We start from the raw sequence: 17,268 nt of genomic DNA, 5'->3' as shown, positions 1-17,268 counted from the left end.
TTTCTGCAGCAGGCCCCCTTTCCCAGCAAACGACTCAGAAGGCAACCTTCCCCTACGGACGAAGACCTCCTGATGGTTCTGGCTACCTCAGGTGGAGGAATCTCCGAAAAAGGACCCGCAAATTGACCCGAACCGGAGAACAGCATTTTCACTCTTAATGGCTCCCTTTTATGAAATTGAGTCGCTAAATGACCATCTTCGGGACCACATGACGACTATTTCCATGCTATATTCCAATATTATTTTTATAGAAGGTTTTGTCTCAGCCCTCCAGACTAACTTGGATAACCACGCTGAACAGACAGCGCAAATTTTAAAAAGTGTTATTGAGCTGATCATTAAGGAAAAAGAAAAAAGAGAGGCTCAGCTCACTTTCAGTGGGAGCGGGGGTTACTCTGTCACGTTTGGTGAGTCCAGCAAAGACTTCCACTTCACCTTCTGCTCCACCTGGTAAGGGCCCAGAGGAAGTCCTTACACCTCCAAACCAAATGGCCAAACCAACAAGTACTGTTCAAACTATGTGTGTAGCGTGTTCTAGGGTCGAGTTGGGTGGTAGTTCTCCAAAAGATGAGTTTGTTGGCCTCTAGGGTGGCAAATACTTTGCGCCCAGTTCTAGTTAAGCAACCAGGAGGGTGCTTCACTAAAAATAAACTTAAGTTGTTTGATCTGTTTAGTAATCCAAAGTCCGGCGTTGACAAACCGCAGGGTGAGAAATTGGTAGTAAACAAAAATGGTGACAGGAACTATGGAACAGCTAACACCCTGTGGAAAAAAACGTCAGGCTATGTCAATACAAGCCAGCGGAAAGTCCAAAGTCAAATTGGCGTTACTCCAAGACTAACCCTACCCAGAAACCTAGACCTACCAGACAAACAATCTTTGTTGATTTTGTAGATGTTTCAATTGATATCCTTGGACGTCTCTCAAACGATACAGAAGAGTGATGGATATTCAGACAACCAGAGGGAGTTTGAAAGTGTGGACAATTCACTTAAGGACCTTTCGGTCTACACTGAATCAAACGACTGGGGAGGAGGAAGCAGGGTACGATTCATCAGAACCTGAAAGTGGAGGACCATAAGATCAAAGACCGTGGGGACCACTCTGTTGTCAATATTAATTTACCAACAGCAAATTCGAGTGCAACAGGTGCCATTACAACAAAGATATGGAAGTCCAGAGTTCATACTCCGAGGGAAAATCTGGCACACACTTTGGCACAGGACAAGGTGGCCTCCCCCACCATCAGATCCTCGGCTTTTAGAACTCAGGAAAGTTAATCAAATTTCACTGGCACTGAAGTACACTGAAAAAGATCAAAACAAAGGGCCCATTGTTCATCAAAACGGCCCTACCAGATCAGTATCCTGGCTTGATATACCTGATGTGGGGCTCAGTGCAGGAGTTACAACTCAACCTGAAGACAAAGGGCACGGGACCAAGACGGTAAAGGGATCATTCCGACTATTGTTGGAAAGAACATTGGGATATGAAGATAACTTCATCATGAACCGGGCTTATGTCATGAGACTTCTACACTCTGATTCCCTCGCCCAAATCAAATCAAAGGACATTGACTTGATTGAATTCCATAATCAGCAGCGCCTCGACAGTGTAGTTCTCCATCTGGGAGAATGGAACAACAGATTTCTACTTATAAAAACGGGCCACAAACTAAATCTTAGAGTTTTTTCGCTCAAGGAGTTGGACGAGGACCATCGTAGCCTCACAGAAAGCAACACAGATGGAGTACTGTCTGTTGGACGACCCCAAAAGCGACTATTTGGATTCAATCATGACTGTGAGGTGCCTGTAGCAACAAGGGGTAAGGAGGACATACAGGTTTACGCTGGTAGGGGCTCAACATGTTCTTTCTTGCAAAAATTTGTGGTGAACTCCGTAGGCAGCCCGGAGGACTGGAGTTGGCTGGCTGGGTTTTTGGCAGTAAAGTCATAACGCCAGTCGGAACCCGCTAGTGTTCAACAATTTACCATATCAAAGGGTAAACAAGTTATGAGCTAGAACACAAGGGGGTTTTCTCATTTACTTGGAAACCAAGTGTTGGACTTAACTAAATATGATTTATTCTGTCTACAGGAGACATTGCTGTGCGACCTTCCAATTCTAGACGGGTTTGAACTACACATAAACCCGGCCCCAAAGGGAGATCTTGTTCAGGTCTCTTATTGGGCATTAAAAGATACCGTGGCCTAACGGTGCTCTCAGCTACAAACTTCAATCCATGGATTCAATTAATAACAGTTAAATTACTCACAAAAGAGCAGGAGGCTCCACCGGAACGGAAGTTGCTTATATGCAATGTATACTGGTGCCCGAACGTTGGGCAAGATGACACCTTCAAGGAAGTGCTTCTAAAAGCAATTGACGACGCAAGGATCCTGTGCCTAAACTTGGAGGTCCTCCTTTGTGGGGACCACAACATGGAATGTTTCGATAAAGGATGCACATTTTTTGCCCTTGATCGCCTCGAAAAACATCACAAGAGGAGTAGACTTCGAAAAGGAGCTTCTACGAAGGAACATCCATATGGTAAATGGTAGTCTGCGGGGTGACAAACCAGCAGCAATTACTTGGAAACGTGCAAATCAAGCAAGCACGCTGGACTATATCTTCGTAACAGAAGGATTGTTGGGGAAGGTACATTCCTTGACAGTGGTTCCATCTACCCAGAGTGACCACAATATTTTGGAACTTGTAAGGGAGGACTGGGTTACAAATGTTACTGCACCTGATAAACACCTACCGGAGCACCATCTTGAACTGGCCCGGGTGGTAATAGACTCCGAATCAAGAGGAAAGACATGGGGTCAGCACTGGACGCCCTACCGAGGTTAAAACTGGATGACAACGATTTAAGTCCACACTTGATTGAATACACTGATGTGTTGGCGTTTTTTCGTACGAAGGACACACAAAAAGGAGGTTCTTCGATTTACAGGCACGCTTACGATGTACAAATAGCAGGTAAAAAAAAGGTTGTTGGGAGGGCCAGGAGGCGCTTGAAAAAATCGAACACGCCAGGCGACAGCCCTGTATAAAAAAAAAAAATTAGAAACTACAGAAATTGGCTTATCCAAGATAAACATCAGTTATTGCAACAAGACGGCGAAATGATGTTAAAATTGATCACTAAAAACATCTCTGGTATTTGGAAACTAACACCTGTTCTCCTGCTGACTCGAAAATTGTAAACCCTATTTCAGCGATGGCCTGGGAAGACAACTTTCATAAACTCTACCCTGTGTTATACAACATCATCAACCCTCGAATAAACCTTGGGATCTTAAATTTGAAAAACAGGACATTGTTGACCTCATTAATAAATCAAACTCTTCTAGGGCAGCTGGGCCCGATGGCCTCACAAACGATATCCTCAAGAGATCTGGAGAAATGGGGTCAGTTCATGGCAAACCTGTTCAATGCTATAAAGAGTTTCACAAGGATACCCCACTCCTGGACGAAGTCTATTGTCCCCATTTTCAAGAGGGGCGATAGGTCGGATCCATGCAACCATAGACCAATCGCCCTCTTGGATGTTGTGGGAAAAATATTTGCTGCTATAATCCTGAGACATCTGAACTGGAGTTGGCTGGCACATCATCAAGATCCTTGGCAGTCGGGGTTTCGTAAGGGTATCAGAACGGCACTGAATGTCCTTATCAATACGCTAAAATGTATGGTCAAGGAAAGGAAACTTAAACATCTACATTGCATCGATCGACCTTGAACAGGCATTCGACTCGGTCGACAGATCCTTACTGTGGAATAAACTAAGAAAATGGCGCTGTCCAGACAATCTGAGAGAACCTCTGGAGGCATTACACAGTGGAACAACCCTTCGAATTAGACTGGATAGAGAAGGAACCCTCTCGAACAACGTCCCCTCTCAAAATGGGCTGAAACAGGGGTGCCGTTTGGCGCCTGCTGTATTCCGTTTATTTATTTCTGATATGCATGAAGCATTCGAAGTAACAAGAAGCTTCCCGCCGAAGATTGCAGGGACCTCGGTGGGCAGGTTGTTGTTTGCTGATCTCCTTTTTGCTAGACCAAACAGCGATAGGCCTTCAGTGACAGTTAAAAGCACTGGAACTGTACGTCAAGGACAGTGGTCTAAGAATCAATCCAAAAAAATCAAAAATCCTGGCACTAGGAACATCCAATAACATCAAGAAAACTATGGTATTTATCAGGGGAAGTCGTCCTCGTGGTCTCGTCTATGGTCTACCTTGGTATCACTTTGAATAATAGTATTTGTGATGGTCCGGGCGTTGCTAGGCTAAGAAGTAAAGTCAAGAACCTGGCATCACAAGCACTTTTACTTAAATGACACTACTGTTCCTTCTCTCTTCGCCCACTGATTGACTTTTATAAATTAAAAGTATCTCCGATTTTGACCTACGCTGATGAGGCGAGTTTCTTTCTGGCCCCAGAGGTATCCTTGACTTTGGCACTGTTGAATTTTGTAAGAGATTTTTTTAACATTTGACATCAGATCGGTCTTTGGAAATTCATTCTTATAAATTCAAACACAGTGCCATCTTGTTCTTTTTCTCATTACTTATTCCTTTCTGGTTCTTTTATATCCTCCCCTATAGAGTTGAAACATTTGTATTCGTTTTCTTTTCTTTTTTCATTATGCAGTTAGTTTGTTTTTGGAAACTAATTGATGCAATAAAATAAAATGGCCTTTTAGCTAGTGTTGTCCATGTGGTTGTGCTACTGGCTGGGGATTGACCTGTTGTCTTCTCTGTCGGCTCCACTGATGGCACTGGTGACTGTGCTTCTCTAATTGCAGTCATGTGCCTGCATGTTTTTAGCACACCCGTATTGGCTGCATACCACAGAATAGAATGGCGTGGTGCCCAGATCAACAAGGCTCTGCATGTGCCTCTTGAGTGCCGCCACCTGCAGAGGTGCAGCACAAGAACCATGCCCACCGCACGCTGGTAATACCACAGACAAAGGCACATAGACTTGTGCGTACCCACCTGCTTGCTTAACTGCTCTCTGCCTCACGTGTCTTGGCCTATCATTCCCTGAGTCATGACTTCCACTCTGCTATGGCAGTTCTGGCTGTTGGTACAGTAGTGGAGCAGCGCCATTGTCTTGTATACTGACTGGATTTGTGTACAAACATGGCCTGCATGAGCACCAAGCGCCGTGACTTTCGGATTCGTTGCCAACCTGGGATGGAGTGCAAAGTGGCATGTGCACACTGTTGCAGGTCAATGGCTAACATAAACATCATAGTCAATGGGAGTCTAAAATAAATGCTGGTGCTCAGCCCAGGCAAACACCCCCATAATTTAGGCGCTGTTGAATCGGACTGAATATCGTTGCTACCTTGTCTTACATTTTTTCTCAACTTTAGAAAATGAATGCATGACCACTTTACTGTCTTCATTTGAAAAATACAAATGTATTTTTTTTTTTGCCTCCAAGAACTTGAGCAGAGAGGTGTTTTGACTTCCATAAAAGGAATTGATGGTAAATTCTAAAAGCATGAAGCATTTTGACTGCACCTGCTCATCCCTTGCTTTCTCTCTCCCAAAATAATTGAAGTCCTGATCCACACTACTAGTGGAAGTGACTGATAAAGAATATCGGCCAAATTACTGTATACCTCTTATGCCTTACCTATTGACAAATTGGAATATGATGTAATTTCCATAGTAGAAACCATTGTGGATGTCCACACCCTCCTGGGATCCATTCCCTCACCCACTCCTCTGCCCTAGCTGAAAACTAATATTCGCCACTCTGTTGGAGCTACCTTCTCATACACCCAAGAGCTCACAGAGGGCAAATTAACCACAAGCAAGAGAACATGTAGCAAGACATAACTCCAAGTCTATCTCGGCAAATGCAAAATATTTCTCTCTTCAAACGCAAACCTCATTAGCACAGCCAAAGATTAATTTTGCTAGACACCATGGCAGATGACACCCATAGTAGCAAAGTCCTCTTTGAGACGGGGAGACACTGCAGCAACATATTACCAGAAATTCCACATCCATGACACCAAGAAAGCCACATCCTTCCATCCTCTCTAGCATCCCTCTCCCTCTGATGGACCACCCGAGTTGAGCTCTCAATCACAGGTCAACCACATCTGAATAATGCACACCTCCTATGAGGATGAAAACTTATAGGATGGATCAGCAGTGGGAGGCAGTAGCCAACTATGAACTGACGTCCACTCAATTACCTGCCTATTACTCGCCTGACATTTCTTGGGGATACAGAGAAAGCGGTCGTCTTCCTGCTGCAAGAAGTAAGCCACCACAACCTCATTAAAAGCTAGCAGTTCAGTTTCACCAAAAATGCAGCCCCACAACAATGAACCTTGGTTGTTGATGACTCTTTACCCTTTGTGGATGCTTCCTAGTTAGGCATGTTCTCCCCAGCTGTTAACCCGCTACTATCAAGCACTGATCAACAATCTGTCGACTCGCGTGGGTCTTGGCAACACTGAATTAGTTCTCAGCTGGCCCCATCCTGTTTAATGTGCTCCTGTAGATCGCTGTGGTACCCAGTGACTTGAGGATCCATGCTCTTCTGTCGTTTTAACATGTATAAAGGGCGACTTTAACTTGGCATCACCAATCATGGAATCTGGACTCATTAGCAGGCCATAGATTTGACGGTGCTTGAAAATCTCTTCAATGAATAGCATTCAGAGTCGGAGAAAGCTTCCCTCTCATCCAAGCGTGGGTCTCAAGCACCTACCCATCCTTGTCAGCAATTGCTCCATAGCAACTGAAATGCAGATTTGGCTACCAGACATTTAATCTTTACCATCTCGCACCGCTGTTCTCAAATACAGTCACTCGTAATAATCTTCAAACAGTCTCTCCTTTATGGCCTACTATTTCAAGAAGATCCACATACCATGGGCTGTTGCAATGTCGTCTTTGCAAAAGTTCACAATGCTGCCTCAATCTTTTGAGGACATGCTACACAACACCTGTTGGTTTAAGGCACTGATAAGTGACTAATTCATGACTGGTTACCCCTCATGCTTGATTCTCTTCAAAACCTGCTGCATTATGCACATGCCTGTTTCAACCAGTATGGCCTGTGTCTTAACACACAATAAGTCATATCCTCATGGAATCGAAACAGTAAGTGTAAAAAGGAAAATGCCAGAAAACCCTTCCCTGCCTATTTCCCACACTTCGGAACAACATCCCATCTTGCATCAGTCAAGCCACATCTTTCCCCCACACCTAGAAAGCCCTCCAATTCGAAACCAGGCTCCTCCTGGGTGGCAACATATTGTCTTCTGTTTTGACATGTAAGGGAAGACACTACAATACGTACACAATCTTGAATTATTGCTCCTTTATTGTACACTGCGCAGCAGCTTTCCTTCCAGAGGAGCGCACTATAAATACCAATACCTGCATATTTACCAAGACCTGCTAGCATGAGCGAGCGCACAATTCTAGCTTTGATTTCCAACTACAACCAAATTATTTTCAGTATCTGTGGAGACTGGACAGACTACAAGACCTTGCTTGTACTCTTAATTTTACATAAGTGGTGGCAAGTACGAGGCAATTCTCAAGTGATAATCTGCACACGCCTGTCCCCAACACCCAATAACCAACATTTGAAACTAATTGCATTATACATGTTTAAGAAATACAGCCAAATGCAACCTTTCTCTCCATATTGGTCTTGCCCGTTGGGCCAATTGATTTCTGGCTAGACCTTTTTAAAAGTACCTTCTCTGTAGGTAGTCTTTCTGTCTTTCATACAGTCAGGCTGGAGTGCATTCTCTTTTTTCCATTAAGAGGACCCTGCCTAGTTTGCTTAGCCACAAAAGAACTGCTGGTTGCTGCAGTCTAAAACTGGCCTGCTGCATATATGTGCAAGGGGACATTAAGTGTCATAAAATGGTGCATTCTGAAAAAGATAAATGTTATGTTCTATGCCACATTTTCCTCTAATGGAAGGAGTCTCTGGAAAATGTGCAGAGTTAGAACTTCTAATGGATTCTCGCCCTCAACTCCCATGGATTCCTCATTTATGATCATCCTCTCCCCAGCGCAGCCATGGGGATGTAGCCTGGCATCTGCTCTGCCCGGCGCCTTGACTTGACTCGTGCTGGACAGGACGTTGGGGCCTGTATAGATTGTGGAGCTGCACTTTGTTACATTTACTTTTTTTGCGCAGTCTGTTCTCTGATCAGAATGCGTTTGTGTACTAATTTTCTCTTCATCATGCTGATCCCCGTTGAAAGCCACGGGGATTCAAGCCATATGCAGATGCAGCCGACAGAGGTTGGTTTTGGCTGAAATCTGGAACTTTCTTTGGGTGAACATCACTACACCCAGGATTGTGGGTCGGGCCAGTCCATTCACCAAAAGGCCCTCTTGGAAAGAGTGTCAAAGCTCTCCATCTTCCTCCAAAAGGCAAAGCGTGTGTAGTCACGGTCTGCTTCCAGGTCGCACACCGCGGATCATAGTCCCGAAAAAAAAAAGACAGCGCTGCCTAAAGAGAATCTTTTTTTGTAGAAGGGATAAAGTGTATCCTCTACCCTTGGGAGCAGTAGTTCACCCAAAGAATATAAAAGAAAAATACAGAGGAAAGCCAAACGGGGGCTGTGTGTAGCAAAATATGCCTATATATTGAGACACATAAAATTACTCCCATAGCCAGAGTGAAAGAGGGTGAGTGGGGGGAAAAAGTTGCCAGGAACCTTGCAAAGGAATCCACAAGTCCAGCAAAAAGTGCTGGGGGTGGGGGGGTCTCGCAGGTGATGGAGATATGGCATGAAATGAAAATGTGATCACTGTTTTTTTGTGGGGGGTCTCGCAGGTGAAGGAGATATGGCATGAAATGAAAATGTGATCACTGTTTTTTTGTGGGGGGTCTCGCAGGTGAAGGAGATATGGCATGAAATGAAAATGTGATCACTGTTTTTTTGTCTTGTACTGTGCAGGTAGAGCAGTTCTGGAAGGTATACAGCCACTTGGTGAGGCCTGGAGACCTCACCGGCTACAGTGATTTCCACCTCTTTAAGGAAGGCATCAAACCCATGTGGGAGGTAGGTAAAACGCCCACACCCAAGTACAGAGATTTCATGTAGGGGTGGTGGAATCTTGAAGAGAAATCGTGTGTTTTAGCATTTGCCTCCACTCATCCTATTCTGGTCATTTCTTCTTTTCTACCTAGGATGAGGCAAACAAGAATGGGGGCAAATGGATAATCCGCTTGCGGAAAGGACTGGCCTCACGTTTCTGGGAGAACATCATCCTGGCCATGCTGGGGGAGCAGTTCATGGTGGGGGAGGAGATCTGTGGCGTGGTTGTCTCTATACGGTTTCAGGTGAGCCATGGCTTTAATTTGAGAGACTCCTTATGCCGTGTCTGCAAAACTTGTGACCGGATTAAAAGCACTGAAGTTGCTTTTCCTGTTAAATGTAACTATTCTGCCCGCTCAAGGCACTGACTCTTTGTAGACCTGGTAAAATAAATTGCATTGTATCCTCTGTATCTAGTTCAGTACTGGTAACCTAAGATTAACCCTGAAACCTTTGATGCAAAAACCTTGGGCTGCAGACTGTTGGATCAAATTGGGAGCTGGTTAAGGGTTAAAGCTTCCTTCTTAATAATGCAATGTAATTTCTAGTGTTTATAAGCATCTCTTCGGTTCTCCTCTGTATTAAGAGCTGTACCCCTCTGCTTTTCGACTTCAGCATTGGTCTAAGTGGCATATTCTTCATGTGGCACATTGCAAAACATAAATTAAACCAAAATGCATGTTCTGAGTCAGCCTGCCCCAAGCACTATTTCCAACTATGTGTATTTTGTATTCTTATGTTGTTGAGACACCTCCACTAGGTTAGTCACACACATGCCAAAAATGCTTTAGTGTAGTGTGTTCGTCTGAATCATCATTGGTTTGCTAGTGGCAAATGGTAACCTTCTAACGAACTCTCAGGTGTAAGGCAAGTAGAGGTTTTGCTCAAAGTAACATTTGAGTCAGTAGTACTACTGTAAATTAGATTTTTAAGTGGATTTTAGGGAGTACAAAAGTAGTTCCCATTCTTCTCTCTAGAATAACAAGCAAGCTATGTTTGTACTTTGAGATTTTGATTGTAACCCATACTTTCTTTGAAATGAGTTGTTCCAATTAATGGATGTATTTATCTGTGGAGTATAAATAAGGCTAAATGTAGGGAGTACAATGAACAGTTAAACCTTTTATCTGGAGCCTTGGCTCTTTAATATATGGGAATATGTCCTGTAAATGGGGCCAACCACATAGCCAGGTCAACCAGTGTCTGCGTTGTGTGATAGCAAATGCTGCCCTTCACCTAAACTTTCCATTTGTGTGGTAGGGATTGATAACAAACTGGCTCAAATGTGTGGTTGCACAATTGCCATGGCCATCTTTGGCCTCTTTTGGGTCACTCACGATGGAAGCCTTTCTTATGCTTCTTGGGTTGTAGTCTCGCTTCAGAATTGGTAGCTCTCTAATGGGGACATCGCTGTTCTGAAAGCTCTTTTCAGGCTTACTGTAATGTGAGCCAGGGTAAATGGGCCTATTACCGCACGTTTGGACTTGATTTTCTTGGGCTTGTTTGCAGTGCCGATGTTTGTGCCAAAAACTCTAATGGCTGTGGGTCAAAGAAGACACATGCATTTTTTCTTATACGTTAGCAGCCAACCAGTTAGATTCATTTTTAGTCATTCTCCAAATACTGTACTGCAAGGCAATCCTTGACATTTGCAACAGTCCCTAGCCATTGCTAAGTATTCACTCTTGGCAAGTTAGAAATGGAGTACTGTGTGTATGTGGGGAATTGACATTCATACCAGGGGGCGAGTGACTTTTCCGCCTGACAAGCTGCTTGCATATACTTCTACCCTATCTCTGGCTTATAGTTATCGCGTTCAAACAGGTGTGCCATAACCTCCTGTGCTTGTTCTTGCTAAATATAAATAGTCTCATATCTATGCTGCAGTCTGGGTGCTTTATGCAGCTCACCTGTAATACCTATACATTTAGGTTAAAGCTTTACACCAATACGCTGATGCATCAACCAGAGAAAATTGCAACTATATACGTATAATTTGCTCCTTTTTGTTTGATTCAGACCAAGACTAAAATACCTTACGCCTGTCATTCAAACTGCAATGAATTCTGTCTCAATTCTACAAGGTCGTATTACGGTTAATATGCCAGCCTAAATCATTGGCGTCTATATAGGTTCCAAAGTTACAGCCTAAATTAAGTCATGGATTGTAAAATACATCTGTTAATTTAGAGATGCATCTCTGTACGTTTACTGTTGCGATTTTCTATGGTTGCATTGTCAGCACATTGGTGTTCAGCTTTATCCTGACAAATTGTTAGGGATTGACTACCCTAATGAAATATCAATCTGTAGTAGACAGCCAGTTGCGTTTCAGATCTGTTTTTAGATTGGACCATTGAGGAGGCAGTTAGTGGACGTGTTGCAAGATGTGCTTTAGCATCTGAATTTCAGGCTGTAAAGTTCACAAATCTGGATAACTTTTCTTCACAGGCGATCAGCCGCAACGAGATCAGCCAGCAACCTTGTGCCGTTGAACTGTTCCTGGGTAGGGCACCTATGAAAGTAGTTGGTGATTAGACCCTCTAGGACACAGGCTAATGTGCAGCTGCTTAGAGATCTGCCTCTCGCCTTAAAGGGGGGGGGGAGTAAGATGAGGCAATCAGGATGGGGTGTTATGGAAGCCTGCCAGTTTTGTTTTGCCAATTGTGAGTTTACAGCAAGCTAGGAGTCTTGCATGGCCTTGTTCCTGGATGTATTCCCCTACAGGGAAGCTATGGCCCTATAGCTCTCAATGATAAACCGCATCAGGTTTTCCCAATATTCGCCTACTGAGTTCCATGGTATATCGACCAGCTGCCTTCCAAGTTTTCCTCCCTATATCACTAATTGCAGACCTGTAACCTACAATTCAGAAAAACTCCAAGATTCACCTCTTCAAGGAGTCTCTCCTCAACACCTGGCTTGCTAGACGCTGTCCGCTTCTCTCCTCCCCACCCTCCTGTACAGCTGTACCCCTCCTCTGTGCTTCTCTGTATCTTACCCCCCTGCTGTATATCTGTTCCGTTATGCATCTGTATTGATGTATATCTCTGTAAAGCGCTCAGTTTACTTCACAAAGCTAGGTCCGCTCTCTGTAAATAAATACCATAATGAGCACATTGAAGGCCAAGTGGAACATAACCGTATCATGTCCCTTCACTATGGTCCGATTCCTAAAAACGTCCTTCAACGCAGAGTTGCATACGGTTGTGTAGGTAGCAAATGTGGGAGATTGTGCGTATTGAGTAATGCTGCTGCCCCCTGTTATGGGATACAGAATATTTCCTTGTTGGAGGTAGGTGTCTTTCTGGTGTTGGTGGTCTCTGTTCCCGTTTGGGAGAAGCTCCGGGTCCGTTAACCACATCTCTGAAGACCTCGCTGGTGATGAAAAGGGAATATCACTAGCTGCCATTTTTAGTCCTATAATTTAATAAAGGACTGTGAGCTACAGGACTAATGCTTTAATAACATCTGAGACTATACAGAAATACATAATCGTGCCTCCTAAGTGTCAAACTTGTTTAATTATCTGAAACCTTTTGGCTTTTGTGCTCGCCGGTCCTCTTTCTAGGTGTTATTTAGGTGCAGTTAGGATGGATTTGGTGTACTCTACAATACATTGGGTAGTGTGAAGTTATGCAGACCATTGCTAATCCAGTCCTAATTTCATGAAAATCTAAGTCCACAGTCAGCACTATTAGTCTGACTGTTTGCAGCAGTCCATTTACGTGAGTAGGTCCTATTACTATTGAAATATTTACTAAAGCTTCGACCACATTTAGGCTAAACTTGGGCCACCCAATCTATAAAGTGGAGAATATTCAAGTTACATAGCAAGCATGGCAGTAACCTTGATCATTACTCCAGATAAACATTTTTAACTTTTGTGGTTTGGAGTAAAATAATTAATTAGTAAAACAGTATTACTAATGGGGGCAGTTCTCCGGTGAGTAACTCTAAAGCTGATATTTTTTTTTTTTCTCCAGCATGGGGTCTGTCATGGATTCACATGCTCATGAATATTCCCCGTCGTCAGGCTGGGAATCCTTGGTAAAGAAAAAATCAGTTTCAGTTTTGTTTCTGAACTGTCTTTCTCCTAATAACCAATCACTGGTCTCTGGGTCATACTGCCCCAGCCAATGACTGCCCTCTACCTAAGCCCCTCCTTTGGCAGCCATCTTCAGATTTTTACTGCACGTTCAAGTGTTGAGTCCTCGTGCCATAGCTCTCGAGCTTTTACTGCGTTTTTGCGATTTATAATTTTTTTTTTTCTTTTTTCAAAGAGTTTAATCTCATTTTTTCGGTCAATTGAGCCTCTAGCTCCACCGTTTCTACTTCTGCTCAACGGGGGACCGGTTTTGGAATTTTCTACGCCCCTCAAGTTTTCGTCGGTGGATTCCGTAAGATCTTTGAGGCCTACCCCGCGTGGACATGGCCCAGGAGAAAGGAGAAACCACGCCCGGATCCAAGCTGTTCAGGAGCTGCCCTGGATGCGGTTTGCAGAATGTCCACAAGGAGGATGAGCATTCCAGATGCCTCTACTGCCTTAACAAAGACAAAACGCATGTGGAGAAGGACTTTTGCAAGAACATGTCGGAACGGACTATGATGGATCGTCGTATCCGCCTCACCAACTGGCTGGAAGGGAAGAGCCCAGCGGTAGGTGAGAAGAAGTCAGAGCGGTCATCTAAGACCTTTTGAGGGCGCTCCGGCGCCGGGACCCAACAAAAGGCTGCGGCACCGGGAGCGCTGATCGGTCGGGCTCCTGGGTTGCCAGGCAGGGTGCACTTTCACCGCCATCAACCACGAGCCAATGCTCTGGCTCGGGGAAGAGGAAATCGGAGAACCCGGGTAAGCCTCGGGAGAAGTCCCGGTTGATCCCGACCGACAGCCGAGGGCGAGCAAGGTGGTGACCCTTCGCCCCCCCCCCCCACAAGGTGAAGGCCTCAAGCACGCCCAAAGACATGAAGGCCCTGATTCACCCGGCTAAGGCCCCTATCGAGGGAGTCATGGCTGCCCTGGCGAAGCCTGTGGAGGCTATCCCAGTGGAGGCGACCTCAGGGCCCAGAGTTTCCCTGCCACCACAGAGGGAATCCTCTTTTCAACCCATCGATAGGACCCCCGTGAGAACCCCGGTGGAAAAAGAGGGGGGGCGGGTGGTGGTGGCCATCACAGACACGGATACAGCCTCTGAAGAGGAGCCGGCTAGAGTCGTGAAGATCCTGGACAAGAGGTTGGAGGAGGTCCGTTCCCACGGGAGGGATCCCGATGAGGCGGACGAGGAAAGCGACGGTGGTGCCGATGAGGTTACCGTGGAGGTAGAGGATTCCACTCCCCAACCGTCGTGCCCGTCGCAGCCGGTACCTGGGCCACAGGACAACTCGGGAGCAATCCTGATGGCGATCCAGGCCTTGTGTACAGAGATAAGGACATGGTTGCCCTTAACCCCAGCGGACGTCCCAGCGGACGTCCCAGCGGAGCCTGGACCGTCAGTAAGCCCTCCATGCAAGCAGAGGAGAACTCATCCCTCACAGGCTTCATCTCCTTCCCCAGATCCGAAGGATTACGCAGGAACAGAGACGGATCCGGGGACGGATGATGACGTGGTGACAATGGGTTTGGTCTTCCATCACCACCCCCTCTGGCCTCCCTGCCCCTCGAAATTGGCTCCTTCCACGCCATGATCGCCAGGGCATCCGAGCTCTTCCAGCTCTGCCCCGAAGAACAGAAGGAAGGTTTCCTCTAACGGCGTGAGGCCAAGAGGAAGAAGGTCCTCTCGGTCCCGTTGCTTGACCTCCTCTGCGATGAGGGGATGGGGCTCCTGAAGAACCCGTCCACGACCCCTGCCAAGAGAGACCGGTACGAAAACAAGTACCGGGTCCCGGATTCCGCCGCCATGTGCCTTAGGGCATAGCCGACCCCGGATTCGGTCGTCTCGGCGGCAGCCAAGAAGAAAGCGGTGGGGGCGACGGCTTCAACTTCGACCTCCCCGCTGGACGGCGAAGGGAAGAAATTGGATACCATGGGGTGATCGGTCATCTCGTCGGCGACGACGATTAAAGCGGCCAACGCCCTCGCGATTGTGGACCGCTACGACAGGGAGCTGTGGTTTAAGATAGCTCTTCTGCTGTACTTCCTCCCGGACGACAAGAGGGCTGAGGCCCTGGAGATCTGCAGGAAGGAGAGGTGGCGTCGGACCACGCCATAATGGTGGCCACGGACATTGCTGACACCGGCTTCCGCCAGATGGGCAATAGTGTTGGCTCAAGGCAACTGATTTCCGCCAGGACGTGCAAACCAGAGTTTTGGACATGCCTTTCGACGGGAACAACCTGTTTGGCAAGACAGTGGACGAGTCACTGCAGGCCATCAAGGCTGACAGAGACGGCACGGGCCTTGGGAGTTTTGCAGCAACGATGGCTGCCCTTTCGGAACTGCAGAGGCAAGCAAGGTGCCTCCAAAAGATTTGGTGGCGGCTCCTCGACGTACCACTTGGATGGCTCGCTCCTCGTAGCAGGAGGCCTACAGAGGACGCGGCAAGTCAGGAGGATCTCGTTGTCGTCAAGGAGGCCAAGGCAGCAAGGCCGCTACCAAGCAGGACTGAACCGGCCATAGCGTCGGGGGGGGGGGGCCCCCACCTGAGCACCCCGGTGGGAGGCCGGCTGGCGTCAGTGTGTGGGAGTCCATCTCCACCGACTGATGGGTGCTGGATGCCCTGGCCTGCGGGCACACTCGAGTTTCTAAAGTGCCACCGCATTCCACCCGTGGCCAGGAACGAAAACCACGTCCCTTGTAAGAAAGAAGACCCGCGGCTGGCGACCCATCCTGGACTTTCGTCATTTAAACAAGTACATCAAGTCCCAGAAGTTCCGGATGGTCACTCTCCAGCATGTGCTGGGGCAACTGGAGGAGGGCGACTTCCTATCGTCGCTGGACTTGGAGGATGCCTACTTCCACATCCCCATTCTAAAATGACATTGAAAGTTTCTCAGATTCGTAGTCCAAGGACGGCACTACCAGTTCAAGGCCCTCCCCTTTGGATTGAAGTTGGCGCTCAGGGGGTATTCACCAAGCACCAGTGTCAGCGCAGCTGCGCCTGCATGGGATCCACATCTACCCCTACCTGGACGATTAGCTCATCAGAGCAAGGACAAGAGAACTCGCCATAGAACACACAGCGAAGACCGTCTAGCCGCTCACGGATCTGGGATTTTTCATCAACTTTGCGAAATCCCACTTGGTCCCGTCGCACTGTTCCTGGGAGCCAGGCTCGACACAGTGGCGCGATTGGCCTCTCCATCGGAGGAAAGGACGAAGGCCATCCTGGGCCATCCTGGGCAAGGTGCAACGGCTGTCGACCATGGACGTGGCCAGGGTGAGGTCCATCAAGTCCCTTCTGGGCATGATGTCCTCGTGCATCTACCTCATGCGCCTGTGCAGTCTGTGGATGTGTCCACTGCAAGAGTTCCTCGATGCCCGTTGGATGCAAGCGACGGGCAGCTTCGAAGACAGGATCTCGCTCAACGAGACCTTCCGCCAAGCGTTGTGGTTGTGGGGCACCCGCGCGCATCTCGCGGTGGGTATGGACTTCCAGACCCCAGCACATCAGGAGACGTTGACGACGGATGCCTTCCTGGAGGGATGGGGAGCGCACACCAGAGATCTCCACGCAAGAGGCCTTTGGCTCCCGGAGGAGAGGTCACTACACATCAACGTCCTGGAGCTCTGATCCGTGTTCTGGGCCCTCAGGTCGTACCTTCCTTCCCTCAAGGGCAAGGTTGTGAGGGTCTTCACCGACAACAACACCACGATGTTCTACATCTGGAAGCAGGGAGGCACCAGATCCCAGCCCTATCCAAGGATGCCCAGTATCTGTGGCACTGAGCTGTCGCCCAAGGGATGTTTCTGGTACTCTTCCACCTGGCAGGAATAATGAACACCATCGCGACTCATGCAGCAGGGAGTTACGCGCCTGCCACGAGTGGGAACTGCGACAGGATCAAGTGGATCTGCTATTCAAACGATGGGGCAATCCCCAGATCGACTTATTTGCGATGGCGACGAACACCAAGGGCTAGAGGTTCGCCAGCAGGTTTCCCCAGCCGGGGAGCCTGGGCGATGCCTTCTCATTCCCCTGGGACAGCCTGTTCCTGTGT

The 17,268-nt window shown here is 47.1% G+C and overlaps 1 protein-coding gene across 3 annotated transcripts in view; it reads left to right on the top strand.

Annotated features, from left to right (window-relative positions):
- LOC138566520 (eukaryotic translation initiation factor 4E type 2-like) overlaps positions 1–17,268 on the top strand; it is a 247,557-nt gene that overhangs the window by 130,132 nt on the left and 100,157 nt on the right. For all 3 annotated transcript variants that reach the window (XM_069643960.1, XM_069643942.1, XM_069643953.1), the window contains 2 exons: positions 8,972–9,076; positions 9,205–9,357. In XM_069643960.1, coding sequence (XP_069500061.1) covers positions 8,972–9,076; positions 9,205–9,357 — 258 coding nt within the window. The remainder of the gene's footprint in view (positions 1–8,971; positions 9,077–9,204; positions 9,358–17,268) is intronic.

The sequence above is a fragment of the Ambystoma mexicanum genome, chromosome 1p, assembly GCF_040938575.1.
Source record: "Ambystoma mexicanum isolate Mex_15411 chromosome 1p, UKY_AmexF1_1, whole genome shotgun sequence".
NCBI lineage: Eukaryota > Metazoa > Chordata > Amphibia > Caudata > Ambystomatidae > Ambystoma > Ambystoma mexicanum.
This window is presented reverse-complemented; position numbering and strand designations above follow the sequence as displayed.